The sequence below is a fragment of the Malurus melanocephalus genome, unplaced genomic scaffold, assembly GCF_030028575.1.
Source record: "Malurus melanocephalus ecotype Western Australia unplaced genomic scaffold, MMel_1.1 scaffold_129, whole genome shotgun sequence".
In the NCBI taxonomy this organism is placed as follows: Eukaryota; Metazoa; Chordata; class Aves; order Passeriformes; family Maluridae; genus Malurus; species Malurus melanocephalus.
Window position 1 is genome coordinate 789,462 of NW_026623361.1, and position 23,064 is coordinate 812,525.

The window sequence follows — 23,064 nt, forward strand, 5'->3', positions numbered from 1 at the left end:
TGCAAGACAAAGCCATTAAAAATTAATGCTGAAAAGACAAGAAGTCACACTGAATCTACAATTCAATATCACAGGAAAACAAAGATCTCCTTACTGCCCAGCAAGGGAAATATTTCACAAAAAGAGAATTATGACTGAAAGTAGATAAAAGAAGAAAGTCCCTTCCAACAGCTACCACAATCTCACCTATACACAGAACAGGAAATAGCCAATATCCCTATGTGGTAGCTGCTAGGCAGAATTTACTTATCAATGGTAATCCAGGCTACGCATTCACACGCATATGCATACTTGCACATGCAAACACTCTCTCAAGAACTTTCAGTCTTACCAGTTCTTAACAGGGCTCCTTTAAGTAACTGAAAGGACTGATTAACCCTGCTTAATACAATCTGTGTAATCTACTGTGAATCTTGCAGATAACTCATAAYTGTTAACATTAATTAACTCAGGAGAGCTCTACCCTTCTTGCTTCCCCACCAGCCTCATACCACAGAGCACAATTTGTGTTCTTTCACGACAGTCTTAGCAGATGCCTTACACGGAATTAAACAGCAATGGCAGGCTTCTGATGCAGAAAACTCAGTTAAGTGATTATTGTGTTTTAAGAGAAGACTTTTCTCCACATTTCATACTTCTCTTCTTTTAGTACTGACCAGTAGTTACAGCACACTTAGTATATACAACACTCTGGGAATACCCACCATATGAGAAAAAATGCGAAGAATACTGCTGCATTCTATAAAAGGATTTTATAGAATGCCATCTGTGAGAAAAATGAACATAAGCTGTGTCACTATGTTATTATTAAYGTTTACGACAGATTAACTTCCAACACTACTAAGCCAGTTTTAAGGCTTCAGACCACTGCATTTTTTTATGTCAACAAAACAGCTTCCTTCTAGGCTGTGATGTTTAGTGTTTTCCTGAAAGCGGATGTCATCTATCATATGTTCAGACAAAAGTCTCATCTGTAGCTGAAKGAAAAGCAACTTAAAAGACCTTGTATTTACTGAAGAAAACCTTAAAAATGGTACAAAAGATTCAAAGMCAGCAAGAGCCCCCAAACACCCTTGTGCTGCCTTGGCCATAGGCAGAAAAAGCAGAACTATGCATACTACCAATCCCCTTAAGTATTATTAGTGTCGTTTTATCAATTATACTACTTAATTTTCAGTGTCTTTGAAGAGCAAACGAAGGTGGCAGGCATGTACGGTTCTCAGCAATTTCCAAGCTGCCTCACACGCAGCTCATATCCCTTACCTCCATCAGCAGAGCTCAGGTTTATTATTTAAGCAACATAATGGAGGGAAACCTAATATGAAGTATCAAGTGACTTTGAGCTCCCTATCAACCAGATCACAAAACAGCAGTGCAACCGTGATGAACTGGAAGCAGAGGAGGGGAGGGTAAATCCCCTGAAAAATTGCTCCAGGCAAGAGAAATTCAAGCCTCAGGCTGCAGAGAACAGCAACACCTCCCATCCAGCACATCTGGGCTGCATTGCCATTTCTTTATAGAAATAAAGCTCATTAGTATTTCAGAAGATACAGGATACAAAAAAGTTTATACTGCTGCTGCACCCACTGAGCACCAGACCTAAGCCTAGCAGCACTCAAAGCATGCTGAACCTCCTTGGTAGTCTAGAAAAGGTCTGATTCCTAGAAGCAGCCTCTCATGAAACTTTAAGGGACATTACAATCAGAGAAAGCTAGATTAAGCAGTATTTGATCTGTAGACACAGTGTTTACACCCTTCACCTCAGTAAAGCAGAAAACCATAGCAGGAGTTCCACTATAAAACATGAAAAGAAGCCATGCGAGCTCCACTGCAAACTACAGAATGACAATGATATTACTTACATGCTGGAATAAGGACTATCTTATTCTGGTTTGGTAGCAGCTTTTCATGTAACTTATTAAAATGGCTCTGCATCATTGTTAAAACACACTTTGGTGGAGGCATTGAATTACTTCGACAAACCTGTTTGTCTCAGGGTATGATGAATTAGTTCAGTGATGAATGGCTGATCAGAAACTAGAGCTCTATGGGAACTGGTGCTCACTCACCAAAAGAATGTTACAGTAAAACCAATTGTGCTCTTCAGACCTATAGTAATAGTCTGCATTTTGAAGCTGGGCATCCAAACTAATGCTCTTACTTCACACTGCTCTGCAAACATGCAGCTCCCACAAATTATGAAGGGAGAAATAGATGCTTACTACCTRGAGGAAGTAATCAGAGAAAATCCAGCAGTCATAATACAGCACATTAACACAAGTGTAGGTACTCTGGCTCGTCAATAGCAGTACCCAAATCCACTCTTCCTCTAAATCTCAGCATAAGGCAAAGTTTGCATTTCCACAACATTAAGATACGTGGTAAATACAGGGTGCCAAAATCAGGCATTTTCGTTTGAACCTCCAAACTAAGCAATTTCTATTGACAGTGGAAACAAGCAGAAAATCTGCTAAGTCAAACATTAACACATAGTAGTAAAGACCAGAATTTTCCCCAAACTAAACTTGTAGTCACTGATGTCACTTTCTAAGCAGCAATACAAAAACAGACACAACTGAAACTGAAAATAAAGAGTGTTTGCTGCATTTCAGACTAGTAGATACATGACTCCTTGTGAATTTTGACTGGAAGTCATTCTCACGAGGTAGAGGCAACAGCCCCTTTGAAACTGGCTCAGCACAATGCAGGCAGGAACTAAGCAAACTTCTTCAAACAGCTCTGCCAACACCATTCAGCTCCAAGCTGCAAAACTCCTGCTGTTTCAGACTCAGGGCCTCCTGTGAGCAGACTGCTGATTACACCAGGTTGTATGGCAGGTTTTTGATATGTGCACAGGCCAGAAGAATAATAATGAAACCTGCCCACTAGTAATGTTAAACACAAGATTTCACACAGGAGTAAAAGAAAAGGACACTTTGCCATCTATTCATTCCCTTGCCCCCCATTAAAGGGACAATTCACTGTATTACACTGTACACATACTCTGTTCAGAATGCACAACTCATGCAAGCATTACCRGACACATGGCTATCACAAAAGATAAGTGAGAGACAGCACCATGCCCAGCACCTTTTCTCCAAACAGAGGAGATATGCACAGTCAATAAGACCAGAACGCTGAAATGCAGGGGGGGTGGCGCATTTAATGGGGTTCTTTATCACCAGTTATGCTTGTACATTACAGAAGATTTTGAAGATTCCTTGGAGACAAGGAAAAGGAATTAGAACAACTCCACAGGCATCTTTCATACTGATTTTTATGAGATTGATCCAGAGGACTGAAACTTTTACAGGTTTCTGTGAAATTCTGCTAGGAGAGATCCTTGGGTATTACAGTGGGCGAGTAACGAGCAAAAGCTACCATAACAGGAGCAGCCAGGTCATGTCACACCTCTCTCCTACACACACAACCCTCAGCATGTGCCTACTCCTGTGGTGAAGCTATGGGAAAACAGCAAGGTTTGTGGAAGACATAAGACCTGAAGGAAACCCTCCCCTGTTCCCATAATACTTGGTTTTTATTTACGAAAGTGAGAAAAGAGGCCTTTTCTGCCTAATCACGTGCAACCCCCTTGCTGCCTTGTAGTATCACAGCTGTGAATCTCCTAATTTTATCTCTGGTATGCAGAAGGTAAAAAATGTTCATGAAAAGATGACATTAAAGGCTTCAGTGGTTGGTCATAAACACGGACATGAGGGGTTTTCCTCAGGGAATGGCCAGTACAGAAATCAGATGTTCAGAATATATTTCTAGCCATATGGTTCAAAGTGATGAATAAAGTGCTTTGGAAAAGAAGGATGACAAAAATAATACAGTGCTTTGCTGTAGTAAAGCACTAAATTAAACAAATAACAGGTGGTGACTAAAAATGCATTTTTAATGAGCACCTCTTTATGAATGCACACAATGCAAAGTGGTTTCCACTGCTTTGTAACACACCACTCCTCATTATGGATTAAAAATGTCTCAGTTGTATAGAACCAAATGTGTAAGCTCTTGCTCTTTGGACTTCTCATTGAATTTATTTTTGTAAGATTTCGCAGTCAAGCAATATGAACTTTAAATTCGGAACTCTTAATACTCATAGATTYTTTAACACTAAAAAAATCGCCTAGTGGAAAAAGTTATGAAAACACACATTAACATTCAATAAACTTTGATGTGCTTCCAGTGCATCTGCTTCATCAACTGTTCTGATTTTCACATTTATATAATTAAGACAGCAGGCCAGTGGTTAATACAGAAGACAGTGTTTGAATTCCTGAGTCCAGACAGACATGAAACACAGATCCACAGAAGTTCTTCAAAGTTGAGTTATTGCATTCCCAAGCTCTTCCCAAACCGGTCTGCATAAAATCCAGTGGGCAAGAATGAGACATTACTCCATACCAGGATGTACTGTTACACCACAGGGTATWAAAACATTAGAAGAACCAGGGTTACTTAGCAAACTGAGAGAAAGCTAGAGAAATTAGTAGAGAGACAAGTTAAGCAAGGCTAGTTTAAATGGCCTATTTCTGCAATGGAGAAAGTCTCAGAAAGAATCCCAGGCAGTTAATACAGTCTGGAAATGACAGTTTGTGATATTAGAACTACAGCGTAATGAAGTATGTTCAGTTAAAACTTTTCCCTGCTTTGTCTCAGCAGAAGAGCAATATCTCAAGATTGAGGCAGGAGTTTAAGTGGTTACTCAAGCCTGAATCTTCTTGCATGAAGAAAGGTCAGTGTTACAGAACATGAAAATAAATCTGTTCCTTCTCTCAGATGCAGCTGTCTTGTTAATCTCAAAGATGACATATTCCTCATGTATCAGTTACCACTTTAAAGCCCTGATTCATACAGAGAGACTTAGGAGCACATGGCAGGTTACTATTTCAGCAGGTTGCTTATTTCTACAATGCATAATACGCCTTGTAATTCTTAATTGCTTTATATCTCAAGGGCATACAGCATATGTCTTGGGAACTGGAACAGACTTGTTCTGAGTATCAAAGAAAAATTAATGACTTGTCATTAAGAAGGTGAGAGGTAGTAGTTAAACTCTACCCTCTTCTAGCTGGTTCCTTGGAAGGACAATAATTTTTTAAAATATTATTTTTCCCTTTTAATAGTTGTTTTGATGATAAGCTAAAAAAATAAACAAAAAAGGCTTGTCCCCGCTCCTCCAACAGAATTTTTTTTAGGCTGCTGTATATTTAATATTGTATTACATTACTGAGTATGATTGTTCGGTTAAGCACAAGCTTTAATGGCTTCCCAAGTGCCAGGAAACCAGTCCACTCCATTCATAATTTCTCTGATACAGCAACAGTGTGTGCCAAATATGTGGAACTCAAAAGGGCCTGTATCACACAGAGAGAATGATGATTAAACAAACTGGGATTGTTTAAACTGACTAACAGGGGAAAAACCTCTGTCTTCCCCCAGCAAGTGCAATGAGATGATCTCAGTTAACATTAAAAACCAAATACTGTCTTTTTAAGAACACACAGCTTCCCTGAGGCCTTAAGATTTGCATCACTGCTTACAAAAAACTTTAAATCCTTTCCTAATTTAAAACTAGCAGGAGGAGTCCAGAATACCCTTCTAGGAGACTTCTTGGAACACCAAGCAAAAACCAGTGCACTTCCAGCATGACACTTGAAAGCTTCTTCACATACAGAGTAATAAAATGACATGCCTTATGCCAGACAGCTAGACACCAGTAAGACAGATTACTCTGAGATAAATAAATTCTGAGGCTCATGAGTGTATGTGGGGAGGAGCTGCCTTGCAGTAGCAGCTGCCCACGACTGCAATTCTCAACCATTATATTTAGTGAAAGCTTCCTTTTGTATTGCAAGGTTGTAAAACTCAGGACTCTTGAGGCAAGTGGCTGTCAGCACTCCAAGAGAAGACACACAAACTGTGCTCCCTGTACCTCTCCAGGGGTTTCTGCTCCCAAGCACAGTCCCCTGSCAAAGGTCTTGTGCCCCTTCACACGTGAGCCCACCTGGAAAGACTTCGGGCCCACCACAATCACAACACACCCAACAGACAGAAAACAAGTCCTTAGAACCTGGCCTCATCTGACAGAAGGCTTGTGCTGCAAYGCTTGGCAATTGGGGAAGCTGTACATTTGTACATAAGCAAAGATTTCAAGGCTGTTGGTGCCATAGCAGGCACAAATTCAGCAAGTGGGATCGTATCTCAGACTTTTGCCTTCTCCCAGGTAAATCTATCAACACGTAGAGTACAGGTATTCTGTGATCAGGGCCTTCAATCTTTTCCTCTGACAACCGTTCCATTTATTTCACGTTCTTAACCTACCTTATGTCACACAGATGTACTTTGATACCACTTTTTCTCATTTTGTAAACCTACCTCCTTTCTTAAAAGTGGCCTGAAATCTTTCATTTGGGGCACCTTAAATTTTTCATCTGATGGCGAAAAAGGTCTTTCAAGAAAAGGCACACTCTTGTCGTACTTGAAAGTGGAGTAAGACAATAATTAAAACAAAATTATTGCAGTGCATAAAAATAGTTTTAAAATCTATCTTATATACTCTTCTATGAGTATATGTATTCTACTCTTACATGAATACATATATACATATTAATTTCTCATATGTAATTCTTGGTGCTTTAGAACCATATGTATGAAATACTAAACAAGTGTTACACCAAACACCTCGGAAACATATGTGAACTGGCCAGTATGAAATACTAAGGCAGTACATTTCTGCAGTTTCATCTCTTCCTTTACACTCAAGTGCCCTTCTTTGTAACTCTTAGACTAACTTGACAGTACAAGAAATCTCCACAGTGAGAAAGGAGTTCCAGGTATGTATATATCTCCAGACTTGAATACTTGTCCTTTCCACAACTTGTTGGCACTGTCTTAGGCAGGACCCTTTCCTTATCATCGCAGCAAAGAAAAAACAATGGCTGTACAAACCCCAACAAAAGAAAACTGTGGCAGTCAAACGCTCCCCCACCATAGGCACCAGACAAAGAAGATAAACAGGGAAGCAACTGCAAGGTCRCAGCATATACCTGCAGAGTGCATTTACTCTTTCTTRAGAACAAAAAAAAAMCCCAAAACCAACTAACCACTACCCTAAAAACGACATACACAAATGCAACGAAACTCACACTTCAGAAAATTAGACTTTGCTATAAATTCGTGGAGGGAGGGATGTTTTTGTGATTTTTTTTTTTTTTTAATACGGCTTTGTATTGGGGATGAAAAACATAAGGACTGAGTATTTCCCAGTCTTCTCTGCTTAGACAGATATATCTTTCAGCACCTCTTTACCAGCTACACAAACATAAACCACTCAAACTGCAACACTATATATTAAAAACAAAACAAACACCCCASACAGAACAAAAACAAACAAAAACAAAAAATACCCCACACACAGAAGAGAAAACCCCCACAACTATAATGACTTAAATCTAGTGTTGACCTGATAACCTCCTTTGGCACGCTGGTCAGACAGCTGCTTTAGAATCCCAGATTCACTGATTCAAAAGTATCACACATAGAAAAGCTTATTTAAAACAAATGTGCTGAAGGCCAATCTGCTTGTCACCTCCTTTGCATATTAAATATAGTTGGTGGACAAAGCTGAAGTTTTTTACTGGAGTTACTGCTGAAATTTTAAGCTGGGAATTATATGCTACCTGTTACAAAAAAAAAACAAAAACAACAGCAAACCAGGAACTTGTTTGTGTTTTAAGCACCATTCGGTGGCATTTAGCCAACTAAAAATAAATCACTCTTCACCTTCAACTTTCTTAATTTACAAAACACTTAAGGGAATTAAGCATAATGTAACCTTAAGGGAGAGATTTGCATGACTATCAGTAAGATCAAAGAGGCTTGTGGGTTTGGCTATTTTTTTGTTGATGAAGTTGGGGGCTTTTTCAATGTATTTAGTATTTAAGATTACTCCTTTAGAGTCTCAAGAGCTATAGATAATAGAGCCAAGTAGATACAGAGTTAAGTGTATTTCTACTTGTTTAAAAGCATACTGAAAAGAAGCTTTAAATGAGCTGTCCTTTATAAATGGGCGACAGTACAAGCTCAACTGCAAAGTCGGTGTGCTAGAAGAGCACAGCAGTTTACTGTGTTATAAAAACAACTGCTTTTTACTCTGTCATGCCAACTCAGCTCTGTCATCAGAGTGTCTCTCCTACAGGTTTGGCGGAGCACTCAAAGCCTCCAAAACTAGGTGTCCTGCAAAGCTCAAGACTGGGAAAGCGAGCCAGTCTATCTTCTGCAGATACTCAAGGGGCTGCAATAAACACTGCAAAACCTCTAAGCACTGATAGAGTGTGATAAATACCTTGCCACTGGTAAAAGCTGCAATATGCTAGCAATATGTCAAAGAACCAAAACAARTCATGATCTAGCAGACAGCTCTGGTGTCTCACAGTATCCAAAGGTATCAAAGCAAAGCTGTTTAAAAACCTTGCTGTGCAAATTGCTTAGTGCCTCTAGTCTATCAAGCCAGTGTCACCTAAAATCAAGTCCTATGGCATATAAAGAAAGGACAATTACAAGTTAACTGTACTGCTTTGGGAAACAAAAGGTCAAACTGCAACCCCCTTGCTGCCTTGTGTCTAAGGTAAGGCAAGTATTCAAGCAACAACAAATTATTTGAAATATGAATCCCTCAATTGCCCAGAATTTGGGCCTAGCAATTTATAAAGAGAACAGGCTAAGTGAAAAAAGRGGGATGAAAATYACCTTTCCAATCAAGATTTTGGCTMAGGCTACAAAGGAAACACGTATTGGAAGAAATGTGAGACAGCTCAACCAAGTTTGAGAATTAGAGCACTCTGGTTTAGTTTCTTCTGCATGACTGGAAGCTGGGAGCTAGATTAAGTGCCAGAGCACTGAAGTGTAAGCAAGGCTTCTAATAATGGCAGCTTTTGTGGTCTTCTACTAAAGAATCATTCCTTCTGCATGTAAAACTGTAAAGATACATGCACATGCTGTTCAGATAAGCATTGGCCACAAACTCTGAAAACACAGAGAAACCTTTCGATACTGACACAGCTTTGCACGTTCAGGAAAACACAGAACACACAGARTGGGGCTTTTTGGTTTGGGTGTTGGGGTTTTTCTTTCACTTTTTAAAWATCAACATTGATGAAGTGACCGTGAAACATTTATTACCTTAAAAGGCAACTCCTTCTGGTTGAATTGCTGTTTTGCTTTGAAGTAACTAGACAGTCTTGAGAGTCTCCAAGTAACTCAAACAGGTTACTAGTCAAATTCAGAGGGGTTTGGCTTAAGGGTTTTAGTTGGCTGATTTGGGTTTTTTTTTTTTTTAAAGTGAAGTGTATTTATTTTTGTAGTAACTGCTTCTTGGGACTGATGCCGTTTCTTTAGAAACTTCATCCTGGCAAATGAGCCTTTTAACATCTTTAGTAATTCTGCATAWAGTATAAAAAATTTTAACAGAAACTCACCTCCTTCCAGTTTCTACAAGTAAATGCTCATGCCTCCCTTGGGACCCCAGTCACTCAGCTTTACTGTAACACAGCAGCTCCAAAATGAACCAGGCACTAACCTTAATACCAACTTTCCCTCCTATAATACTCACTGCTCACCTAACAGGTCTTTCTGTGACACAAACTTGACGCTGCACTCCCCTACAAATACCTTTCCAGTGGATACATTAGAGATAGGAGCACCACAAAAAAAGGAAGAAAGCCAAAACACCTAGGAACTCTAAGGTTCCATAGGGAACTTACCTCCTTTTGCTTTTTAAACATACAGCAAACAACTGAGATGTTTTTGAAGTCAATTCCTCAATGTAATGTAAATAAAGGTGACTTTTTCGAGAAAAAGCATGACCTATTGTGGTTTAAGAACATTAATAATACATTAAATAAATATCTTCCTGTCCTGTGAAAGTGATTAAATAGAATTTATACAATATTTTTTCCTCTCTGCACAAACAAGTCTTTCCTACCAGCCCCCAAAGGAGCAGATGTCTATCACTGTTATTGTGATCTCCTAACACACACAAATTATGCCATTCCAAGCCTAAAAAACGAATTAAATAAACATCTAGAGACCTTTAATAATGCTAATTATTAAAGAGAACAGACAGGGGCAGCTCCACAGGGGCCATTTCTGTCTGCTGAGCAGATTTTTATATAGGCACTTTTACTGGCCATATGAGAACCCAGCAGAATTTAAACACTTCACTCTCCTTCAACTCCACCTCTTAATCATMATGGAAGACAGAGAGGCACAAGCTCACACACTTATATTCAAACAGCCCATCTAAACAGCTGTTTCAAGAAGTCATTCTGCTTACTCGAAGTACAGTGCATACACACTCTAATTTGCTGCTTGATTTTTTCCTTAGATTTTATAAATCCTTCTCTTCAAAAACTAACATATGCAAATAGGAGATGCACGCATGCAAAGGAAGTGRCAGCCTTTCAATTTCTATGCATGCATGAGCAGATGGCTTCCTTAGTTTGTGTTGGTGTAAAGTCCATACACAATGTAAAGTTGGAAATACACCCTTTCCTGTGAGTTGTCCTCAGCAAAGGAATCAGCAAACTACAGCTTGCTCCTATCCCCAGGTCTGTGACTTTCTCAGGTCCAGAGACCTGCTCAGCAGGGTAAATTCCATTGTTCTTAACATGGTATAGATCTCCACAACCTCCATGGCCATTTCTTGGCCCAACAGCACTCACATTTGCCAGAAGTACTGGAGATCAACATAAACTCAAGCAGGCCTTTATAACACAAACAAAAAAGTTTTCAGAAGTAAATCAAAACCTGCATTAGATCCACGACACATTTCTGAAACCTGATACTCCTTCAAAAAGACAATAAAGCACTGCTTTAAAAGACATCTCAAATCTGTCTCAGATAAAATACATTGTGGAAGAATTGCTTACACATCTAACAAGCTACGAAAAAAGAGCAATGTATAAAAAGGGGAACATTGGTAACAGAGCTTTGTATCAAAAGCTCAACTAGGATGCTATTAAGTGGAMAGCCAATGCCAGCTGAGTTAGAGGTACAAAGAGACACCTTTGCTCACTCCACACCACAGGGCCACAGATCACTATCTGGAACTGACAGAACAAGCCTGGACACCAAAGCTTAATCCAGAGCCAGAGCTGTGTAAAAGCAAGACTGTGGACTGAACCGTGTGTGTCACAATACAGCATTTGACAATAACCTCAATAAAGTGACACTTGACTAAGTAAYACTTTCACAGATAGAACATGCCATTAAAATAAGGATATAAATCACTTTCTTTTACTACCTGTCATTAAAAAGCAGATGCTATATGCTTTGGAAACTGGTATGCAATCAGGGGACTGTCTGGCAATCATACATTTGTGGAATGCATCTTCTCTCTTTGAAGACTTTTTAATGAAAAGTACTAAATGACATGGAATTCATTTCAGAAACTTRCTTCAACCAAGCTTCAACAAAGCAACCCTTAGCTTTCATTTTTTATCTTTTAGCAAAAAACAAACCTCAAAGCTATTCTCAGCTGTAAGTGGCACGCAGACTGTTTTCTAACTTAACCAAAATTGGTAGGCTCTATGAAACTTAATTCCCTCCTTTGCAAAATTTCAGCTGACAAAAATAGGACATTTGYCCAAAATCTGAGGCAGGACTGAACATGGCTGTCTGATGACACTGTCTGAACAGTGAYTTACATCTTAAACCTAATATCCAAAAATACCGATGTAGCAGAGGACTGAAATACTCTGTGGCTTTAGCATTGGTAATCACAGCAACAGTCAAGGAGATTAACATTAGGCCTTGGCTTTCGTTAAGGGAAGTCACACACACTCACGTTACTTTTTTCAAGCCATATAAAGGACACTGTGGATGTGCTCTGCAGTTCAGACATCCCAAGAATTGCTCTCAATTAACAGGTCAGAGGTTAAGCAAATGCTGCTGTGTGGGAACCAAACAGTTATTCCATACTGTAAAATTTTATAGGTGACCTCCATTTGCCTCTGTATTTTAGTTCACTGCTCCTGTCTTTCCTTGGCTCAGTTTCTTCATTTGTCTGCACAATGAATTCATACCCCTGTAGCCTATTAAGCAAAACAAAGASAAGACTGCAGACATATGTCAGGCTACTCTGCCCTTTCCCATATTCTAGCTGCAGGAAATTAAAAGCAATTTAAAAGTCAACCCGTTCTCCTCCATCTGTTTGAGGTCACTATTTCATTCCACATTAAAATGCACATAGAGCCTCCAGGGAAAAAATAAGTCTCTAAAAATCAGTCCTCCCTTAAACTTCCAGACAGAATCCAATCTATCAGCCAAAATACATCTTCAAATCACAACCAGTAATCTCARTCAGACGTCCAACAGCATGCTACTAGTTACCTGGAAAGATACCTCTCACCAACCTGGGAACACTTTTAAAACTGACCTCTGCAGAAACTTGAACTCTGAAACAGAAATGTTTGTTTAGTTCTTCTGGAAATGACCAAGACAATACTCACGAACAAAGCATCAGACAGTCTGGTTGYTAGTGATGAGTCATCTGTCTCCCAYTGAAATACCTGATAACATGATCTTTACAAAATTATCATGATTTTTGTGATTTTTATATTAGTTCCACTGCAGCAGAATGGTACCCATTTTCTGCTGAAGAACTAAATCAAAGACTAACATCACTGGCTCAGCATTTCCCWGAAGGGCTGCACCAACGTCAGTCATTCTCTTGCCTTGCACCTACCACTACAATAAGTAAACATCTTCACAATTCAGTGTGGACAACACCAGTCTTACATGCAACCTTCAGGTCTCCTGATCATGCTCCTGCAGAGGAGAAAGCCTAACTCAAARTATTTTTGTCACAGCAGAATCCAGAAAGCCTCATTTAGCTGAGTACTACATAAATACATATAGACAGTCTGTGCCTGTAGCAAGTTGAAACTAACTAGAAGTCAAATGAAGAATAGAAGCGGAAACAAACACACAGCTAATAAGGTCCTACTATGGGTCATGCCAGTGGCAGAATCTCGAGTCCTAAACGGCCCGCTGCCTTACTGAAACACAGACCATGTAGACAACACTACCTTACAAATAACTTATTTGTCATAAGAGTTTATTTACTGTAGACTTGTGAAAAAGACAGCCCCAGGGCTGCTCACTGTTGTTTCTTTGTGCAGTTGTAACTTCAGGCCATAAGAACATRCACACTACCTCTGGTAGGTGCAACAGTACAATTGCCAATGCAGAAAATTTGTGAGACTATGAATACAATCCACTCAACTGTACAGAAAAGAGAGAGCACTGCACTTAAGAGTGCATGAGATCAGCAAAGTATTTGAATTAAAAAGTTTTTCTGTTGAAGCTTCGGATACCTTGTCAGGAGAAAGCTGACACTCTCAGTTAATAATTTTGGAATTTAAACATCAAGATGAAGAAAGGTTGTCCCTAAGCCAAAACTAAGATCCTTAGGGAACAGGAATCAAAGCAAAGCAGTCACTCAGGCACAGTAGAGCTTAATGCATCAAACAGACAAAGCTAGCAAAAAGAAGTATAGTTTTATCTAATTCCAGCAGGCCATTGTGGGTACAAACTTACCCCCTCAGAACAGAAGAATTACTTTTTGACTTCAGAGTGTGTGCATTTATGTGCATTTCTAGCAGTTTGGTGATTACTGTGCTAAGGACTGAATTACTAGCCCACTAGAAGTAGCCTGCCTAGTAGGGGAAGATTTCAGCTCACACAAGAGGACACTGCTACTTCCAAAACTTTATAGCTTGAGTACAGCTACCAGTCTCTAAATTGTGCCCAAATCTGGAGCTCCAAGTTTGAATTCCTCTTTGCAGTTCAGTTAAGAGCTCGAAATCAGATTCAATGCTTCAACCACACAAGTGGGAGATGTTTACTGATCCAGAAGTTACTGGTATTGCACAACCTTCGCTGATCCACAGGGAAATGCACTATTTGCCTCAACCTGAAGACAAACTCATCTCTATTCCAGCGGCTGGAAATAACCTTGGCGACTCACATGCAGCTACCACCTTTTAACATGCCTGTAAAAACTCTGCTGCTTAAACTTGTTTTATACAAGTACAGAGCAGCTGAGTAAGAGCAGAACACAAGTCTGCAGAAATATGCCTTAAAACTAAGGCATCCTTGCCCTGCATGATCTCTGGGCCCAGATAAGTAATTTAGGTGGGGACAGTAGGCTTTGTGGTGATGCAGTGAATTGCTTCCTCTTTACCTAACCCCTCTCACTTTAACGAGAACACTAAGGGTTATTATGACTTTCTTACTGAAACTGCACATGCCAGGCAATAACAACTGTTCCTTAGAAGAACACTAAACCTAAAGATTGACACATGAACAGAGGAAGCACAAAAAAGCCAGTTCAAGCTACCCCTGCCAGCCTGCCTTAGGCTTCTTCCAAAACTCTACAGGTATGAGCACATTATCCAAGCATTGCAGGTGTCAGGACAGCTGTTCTTACATAGAAYCTTCATGTAGCAGCTCCAACAGGATTTAAATATTCTCTACAACACAGCAAAGGGAGAAGCTAGCACCCGTCAGATTTTCTAGCTTTCTTCTTCCACTTTAAAGATAGCCAAGCATTGGAATTCAGACAGAGCAGAAGAGTCACATAAAATTCACATTATGAGCAAAGAAAACTTTCTACTGTGTTCAGTCCTTTCCCAAGATAACAGAAGTTTTATGATCAGCCATTTCTCTAGTGAACCAGTAGCATAACCATTATTAAATGCAATTAATGACATTACCGTGAATGCTCATAAAATCCCACAGCAAAATGAGTCATTTGCTTGGTTTCAAAAGAGGGGCCTCTCAAGTCCATAAAAATCTGCAAAGGTACAACTGCTGAGAGAGTGGGAAATGCACAGATGTTGCATAGTACCACTGGCAACAAGTATTACACAGCCAATAAATAAAAAGCCACCAAAGCCTTCAGCAACCAATGCTGTCCTCCATTTTAAGAGTCTTGGCACTAATTTTATCAGTAGCCACCAACAATGCAGTCTCATGCAGCAGAAAGTTGCAAGATGGCAACTCCAGAAAATTACTAATGAACAAATTCAGTTAACAAATTTCTAAAACAGAGGGTTATTCAAACAGAATAAAAGCCTCTTCCTTGCATTACTCCTACCAAGTTACATATGGTGAAGCACAGACAAGGGCTCAAATCAAACCCAAATTCCACCAATAACATGGCTTGTTCATACTTATTTCCAGCAGAAACCCTCAGCTTATGAGATCAGGAAAGTGCCATCATTGTAATACTTGGAACTATGCTTCTGGATCCTACCTGTCCTTGTTTTCTGAAGTAGTATTATCTGTATTAATGAGAATTGTGCTTTAATGAAGAGATCAGCTATACAGATATATGAGAAATCTGATATTAGATACAGACAGACTAGACAATTACATGATCTGAAATGTCAACAACCTCCTGAACAACAGCATTAATTTTAGTAGGTACTTTTGTCACTGCCTCAGATAACTGTTTACAGTGCCGTGAATTTATATTATTCTTGACTGCTCTTGCCCAGTACAGAGAAGGACAAGTACTCTTYCATATCTACCAGTGTCCTTCGAAAAAGAATGAGGAAAATGCCACTCCATTCTAGACAACCTGGCCTACCTAATTCAGTAATTATGCTGTAAACTTGACTTGGGTCCATTAAGCGAAATGGAATGCAAAATGTCAAGGCAAACATCATGCTTTTGGAAGCTTTTGTTTCTCTTGAGGAAGCAGAAAATTTGTGTTCCTGTTACTTGTCAGGRACTTTTCCATCCCCGTCTGCAAACATGTTTTCAGTAAGACACTACCCTCACCTTAACTCAGGCTAATATATTAATACTACTTCATCAAACAATGTCCATAATGTCTACAACTTCAGCCTATTTAAAAACATCTCTATTATTCAGGACAGAAGCAGTCTAACAATATTTAATTATTAAGAATRTTTAATATTCCAAAGCATCTATTTGGTTGTATGTTAAAAAAAAAACCTAGTAAAACCTACTTAAATCATATCCTAAATGACAAGAGAACCTCCAAACATCTAACAGAGACGTGAGTACAGATGCAACCTTATACTCAGCATAAATCACACACAGAGTTCAGTTACAGCATGGATGGCCTCAACTACCCCCAGACTATGGAGAGTTGACAACTGGACACACCACAAGAAAGGGAATCTCATGTAAGCATCAAGACTTGGATTTGCCCAGAAGATATGATCAAGGAAAAATAAATTTCTTATATAATGTTATTACCAAAAAAAAAAAAAAAAAAAGTTATTTTGTTTAAAACTTTGTTATTGTAGTCACATTTTCAGGACCAAATGCAAAGACTGATGAGCTCTCATGACTGCTTTGTTTACACACAGGATATATAATCCTCAGGCAACATGATTCATAGCACTTAATTTGTGGACTACAATAGGAACATCACTGTTACAGCTGCAAGCCTCAGCTACTGTTTCCCATTGAAAATTCTGTGTCTTAACCTATTTCAGTTGTTGCTAGCTTTATTGGATTAGCTAAACAGCTAGGTCAACAAGTAAGGTAACACATGACTCTGAATCACTTTTCTTTTTTCCTGCCTCTGGTCTCTCTCCAGGTACTCTTAAAAGTGGTCAGAGCAACAGTTTCAAGAAAAAAAAGAGGCACATGAATGAAAAAAATTTCAACACCTGAAGGACCAGACTCTCAAGACAGTAAGTAAATCTTGCAGGGGCAATAAGAAAGAAAGTTAGGATTAGTCTCTCTTGGAGACTTAATATGCATTTAGACTATTTACTGAGCAATAGAAAAAAACAGCAACAACAGCAAGACAAAACAAAAATCCAACCCACTAAACCCTAAGCTTCAGTCTCTAGTTATGATTAAATGGAATTTCCCCTTAGAAATCACAAGTCTCAGGAATGACATCACATCAGCATCTCCAGTTCTCAACAAGACACACAGATCAATTATCTTCAGAAATACATGATACCCTTCCTACACCATCTCCAATCTGAGTTACTCTCTTTTCCTAGCAGGCTGCTGGAACTTGCACAGATGAGTCATACACCCCATCTGACCTTGTCATTTTTCACAGGTGCCTCTCTTTCAGGCTTCCCTAAGCAAGTCCAGGAGCAGAGTTGTGGCAATCACATAGAGTAACAGCAGGCAAGCTTTGGAAAAGAATGGCATGAAAAGGCTCTACTCCATATCTCTTCTGTATTTTGAAGACAAAACCAATACACAGTCTTGTCTATATATACAGAACAGATGAAGTGCCCAGGACAAACACACTGAAGGACATAAACTCCTACAGTTTAGGTGGCTTCTTCAATATATGACTGAGATACACAGAGAACCATTTTAACAATCCTCAGCAGTTTCAGCCTGGTTTATATCGCACAGCATTTGAATTTGGCAAAAGATGCCCAGTACAGTAAGCTTCTCACTAAGAAGTCCAAACACACAGAACAGTATGCATACAGGAGTTCTATTTAGAGAAACTGAATTCGTGCTATGGCTCTCCAACAGCAGCCAACATGCACGTAACTCTGCAAAAGCGCTCAGCTGTCACCACTCTGGTTTTAGGGAAGCGCTGTTACAGTAGAGGAACAGTGACAGTTCAAGAATGACACTCAACAAGTGCACTATTTCTGAGACTCTGCAGTCATTCCTGCACTTCGCTCTCCTACAGCAGTTTTGAACAAGCAACTGCTTGAACACATAAGTACAGAGTGTAGGAAGTCKACCTTCAAGCTAAGCACAGATTTATTTTTCCTATCAATTTAAGGTTTATATTCTAGTGTTAAAAACATTTMTTCATCAAGATTTTATTTTCTATCAACTCCTTTAAAGAAAGGTTTCCTGTTTGAAGAAAGTCTTATATCTAAAAACACTACTTCCATTTCAGCAATCCCCTTCACATACACAACCCACAATCTTACCGCAAAAGAGCCCTTTTAGTACATGCATCTCCAAATGCTATGACAATCTTTGAGCACAACTCTAAAAAAAAAAAGAAAGAGGAAGGCAAGGAAGCAGCCTCAGGCCACGAGGAATAGATAGAGAAGATAGCCACATTGTCATTTCCAGGAGAGAAAGCATGGCTGAATGTACTTTTATACAAACACAATTTCCTCTCTATTTCCTGTAGCAAGCTTSTCTGAGCCCCCAGCCCTTGCTCTAGCTAAAACAGTACAGCAAATCAATGGGCAGAGAGCAGGAATCTCACCTGATAGTAAGTCTTAATGTTTCTGACCAAGATGGTCAGGTTTTGAACCCGAAGATAGGTGTCATTATTTACGTGCTTGTTGACGCGTTGGTTGGTTGGTCGAGGATCTCTACAAAAAARGAAGAAGAAAACAAAATATTACTAATTAAACCGGTGTTGAGACTTAACATCTCAATAACACATTTAAGTTAATGCATTAAATACACTGACAATTATACAGGGTATATATACATTAATACACGATAGAATAAACTCATTACATCTGCACCTATGTTTAAGTTAGAAATATCTCCTGCATGTCACAAAGTACCCTACCGCAACTCACACAGCACTTCAGGGCACCTTCCCTCCTTACCCATACTTCCCTGAAAAAAAGAGCATAYCTAGTTTGTGCAAGCCAGATCAGAGCAGCCTCTGATAATATGGGTTTTCCTTATTCAAATAAAGGCAAGTCTAGGAAATACCACCATGCCTTCCTTGGCTTTAGAATTTTATGACAAGAAGAGAGTACAAACACTTGATCAATGACCACTGCAAAAACTGTAAAGACCAGWTGTATTATAAACTGAAGAAAGAGAGAATATTGTACTTATTACAACACATCATCTGAATAATCTCTCATATACAYGCTATGTTTTTTGTTTGATTTTAAAGAAAACAAATTAAAATTGTACCTGAAGCAATTTTTTATTTCTAAAATAAAAGATAAGACACAGGGGAAAAAAAGGTGCAAATAATTTTATACAAATGTACACTCTAAGATGCTACAAAAAATCCTGCATATCTTTATCTGCCAACAGCATACATCAAAGCTTTGTATTTGCCCTCTAATAATGACTCTTATCAGCAGACTCCCACACAATCCAAACACCTGCCTCCCAGAGCTCTGCTCTGGCTGTTAATTAAGCCATTCACAGCTCTTCCAGGGCCAGCTATTGAACTCGGGCGTTGACAAGGAAATAAAAGAGGAACTGATCCAATATTTATTTTTAAAATGTATCTTCCAACGTTTACATAAGTACGTCAAAGAGCTTTTACTTTTTTTTAAATGCACAACCATTCCAGAGCACCTCGAGTGAAAGCAGTGCTATGTGAGTAAATATAAAAAAATACACAGCTTTTCCTGAGATGAGACAAAACTGCCTTGACAGCAGATAACATCAGACACGGTATTTATGTGCATGGATTCAAGCAATCTGAAGCACAGATGACCAACACTGGCATAAACTGGCAAAACACCACACAGCCTCTACAGCAGCAAAGGATTTTGTATACAGATTTCTACTGTAACAAATTATGAAAGAAAGAACAAAAAGAGGCAACTGCAACAAGCTTTTAAAGTAAAATCGGTAGTAAGTGTTCCACTTTACTGAAGCTCAGATACAGGAGTGCAGAACCCATACTTATACTGGATTGATAGGATGGCTCCTCAACAACACTGCAATCTGGGAGAAGCATAAATACCACCTGGGCTTGAGCTCAGACAAGTACCATGCCTTCAGTACTGTGTGAGCAGACACCGAACCTCAGAGGAAGTTGGACACTTAGCCTTGTTAGGCAAGGTCATGACAACAAACTGGAAAACTAAAAGGGAAGAAACATTCAGTAAAGAGAAGCTGACCAAACAAAGGGTCAGCCTACAGTTCTCATTTCCATGTGAAAGCTCATGTAGGCAGCACACTGCTATGCCACTGTTTGGCAGTGTCCCAGATTYGTGGCCAGGAACTGAGATCTTTGGCTGGCAGGGCGCTACTCCACACTCCTTCCCAGGATTGCACAAAATGGGGCAAAAACCCACAAAACACACCGACCAGCTACAGCAAAGGAGAGGCTATTTCTTCAGCAGCTGCAAGCAGTGGAACTGCAGAACTTGGATGAGGTTTTCAAAGATACATAAGACACAGAAAAACTACTTCCTAGACAAGATATGCTCATTTTTTACACAGTGGAGATTGTGTTACAAGAACATAAGCATTAACAGTACCAGGCCTTCAGCAGCAGCTCCAGAGCTTTTATCCTATCATCTTCGTTAAGGGTAATTGAYTGTTGCAAGAGCTCTTAATGCCATTGACCTCAGGGTCCACTTAACCTGCCAAGCTGCAGCACACTATAGCTTTGGCACTCCTGCCACTTCTCCAYCATAAAAAAGTTAAAAGCTTTTCTGAAAATAGAATGTAGTACAAAAACCTGATAGTTTCGTTTTCTGAACTTGTTGTGTAACCTRCTTCACAGAGCACCTCAGCTCAGAGAGGACCCTCTGCACTAGATGTGAAAGTCCAGCACAGCCTACACTTCAAACTGCCACAGGGCTTATTGTCTTCACAGGAAAATGAAACCTTCTCAACAAGCAAGGTCCTGTGTCTTCTTGCTGTGCTTAAAGACAATCATACCCAAAAGAAGACAGAGGTGTTGGTACCACACTTTATACATTATAGGACCTGCCTGTATGGTGAAGCTTGTTTATCAAGAATTTTATAGAAAGAAATTCTTTTCAAGGATTACATTGAAAATTAAAGAGAGCCTTTTATTTTTTTTTTTCAACATTAACCAGGTAACCCAAACAAATTACTGTCTGGATTTATCCGAAAAATCCCTGAACACCACCTCAGATGCATTTTCCTTTGATGTTTGGTCTTTCCCTTACACAMAAATATTGAAAACCACCTACTCCTCAAGCTCAAAAAAGTTATCTAAATAAGACTAAGACGGTGTGGCTGAGGTGTGACTTAGGGAGGTACTCCAGAAACAAGTCAAACCCCACCCAAGCCAAATAAACAAAAGCAAAGTCTCAAACCTCAGTATATACCCAAACATTCTAAAGAAGTTGTCCGATTTATGCATGCTCATGACTCTTCTAAGAACAGACAGGAATGGAAGGGTCAGGAGCCAGATCAAATGACAAGTTCAGCAGGCGTGGGGCCAGCAACACAAGCACATGAAGATGCACTCCCTTAAGTCACCAATTCATAAAAGTAACCACAAAAAAAACACATTTAAATTTTAAAATTCAAAATGACACTCCTATTCTTACAATTTCTGACAAGCTGTTTTGATGAGCATGGGGAAAGCCCTCAAGTTGGACCCAAGGGTTACGAGATGCCAGAAGGAACTGACTGGCCCAGCATTCTGTGGCACTTCGTTCTGCAGGCAAGGCACTAACCAAAAATATACTACTCAGGGGCCACTCTAACTCTTCCACCATCCAACTTCTTCCTCTATCATCAAGTGAGACAATGCCACTAAGGCTGGCAGACTCCTAAATCGCCTAGAAAATGGCAGAAAAATGCACCTCTAAGTAAGATTCTAAAATTTTAAATTAAATGGATGTACATCTCTAACCTTCTTGTGTTCATGCCATTTGCCACAAACCACAAACAACGGGCACTCACAACGTGGCTGTTCCTGTCACATGGTCTAAATTAAAGATGACAGATCAACGGTACCACAAACCATGACAGCTACGATTGAAATAGAAAAACCTATTACTGGGCATTTTCCTRAAGGGATTTTAAAACAAATAGCATTATCAGTTGTATTCCTAACACACATTCCTGTTTGCTAAATGTTTTGACAGAAAAGCAATCTATTATCAATTAGAAGAACTAGAATCAGCCAATGTGAAAACACGTGCCTGCATGTGTAAATCCCCACATCATTTCTTATAGGAAGTTTTATTTGGGAAGTTAAATGAGGCAAATATTTGCTTATGCTTGTAGGTATTATGCCACAGCTGCAACTCTAACACTTAAGGCAGTCTGTGCAGCATCGCCACGTGCTAATTTCATACCAGGAAGTGACACACAGCCTTCTGAAAAAAATTTTTAAAGAGAAGCTCATTAACCTGGTACACATAAATCCATCAGCAACGCAAGCTTGAAACACAGCAGTTCCACTTTGAAGATTTAACAAACATTTGTTAAATGCTCTGCAACATTTTTGTATGCAGAGCATTCAGCCAGTACAGCAAGTTGGCAAAAATCAACGTTGTCCTTCATGCATGATCAGGTTGGGATATTCACTTGAACAGGACACAGGCAAAGGAAACCACTAATTTACAACAAAATTATTTGAAAAATAATTTGTCTTCTTTTAAAAATCTATGTGGGGAAACCAAACATTGCTGCTTGACTCTTGCTGTTAAATTTAACTTGTTTAACAGCTAGCTGCCCCTACTGACAACCAAGCAACACCCAACTTTATTTGAAACAGTCTTGCTTGTTTTAGAGATCACCAGCAAAGCCCAACAGCTGGTGTCCTACCGACTACAATCTGCCTAAGCCCAGGCCAGCTTCCCTTCCTCTGCCCTTACGCCATGGCTACATTTGGCAAGCCTGAGCAAACCACATTTTATTCAGGGCTTGCATTCCCAGGGGCAGTTAATTTCTGACSAGGATGAAGCAAAGGCACAGCCCTATTTTCACCTCCTGTCACAGAGCCAGCAGGGACCTGACAGGCAGGGAAAGCAGTAGATAGCTGTCACATATCTCTCTGGTGACACAGCTGACTTGCTGAGATGAACCCACCACCTAAAAAAAACGTTGACACCACAATGCAAAGCAGCTGGGATCTTCTCCACCCAAAGCTGCCAAACAGCATTTGGGGAAAATCCAAACTATTACAACAGAAATTAGGGGCTGAGTGAACTCCTACAGCCCACCCATAATTCAAACAGCTAAAGCCTTACTTTCACTCAGCAATCTCCACTCAACAGGTATATCTGGATTTCTTCACAGATCCACCTGTCTTTTTTTGCCCTGAATTACACTTAAATCTGCTTTGCTGCAGGGCAGAAATGTTGTATT

At 39.5% G+C, this 23,064-nt stretch overlaps 1 protein-coding gene across 6 annotated transcripts in view; it reads right to left on the reverse strand.

Annotated features, from left to right (window-relative positions):
- CCDC88C (coiled-coil domain containing 88C) overlaps window positions 1-23,064 on the reverse strand; it is a 95,757-nt gene that overhangs the window by 69,429 nt on the left and 3,264 nt on the right. For all 6 annotated transcript variants that reach the window (XM_057370607.1, XM_057370604.1, XM_057370602.1 and 3 more), the window contains exon 3: window positions 18,263-18,371. In XM_057370607.1, the coding sequence (XP_057226590.1) occupies window positions 18,263-18,371 (109 nt within the window). The remainder of the gene's footprint in view (window positions 1-18,262; window positions 18,372-23,064) is intronic.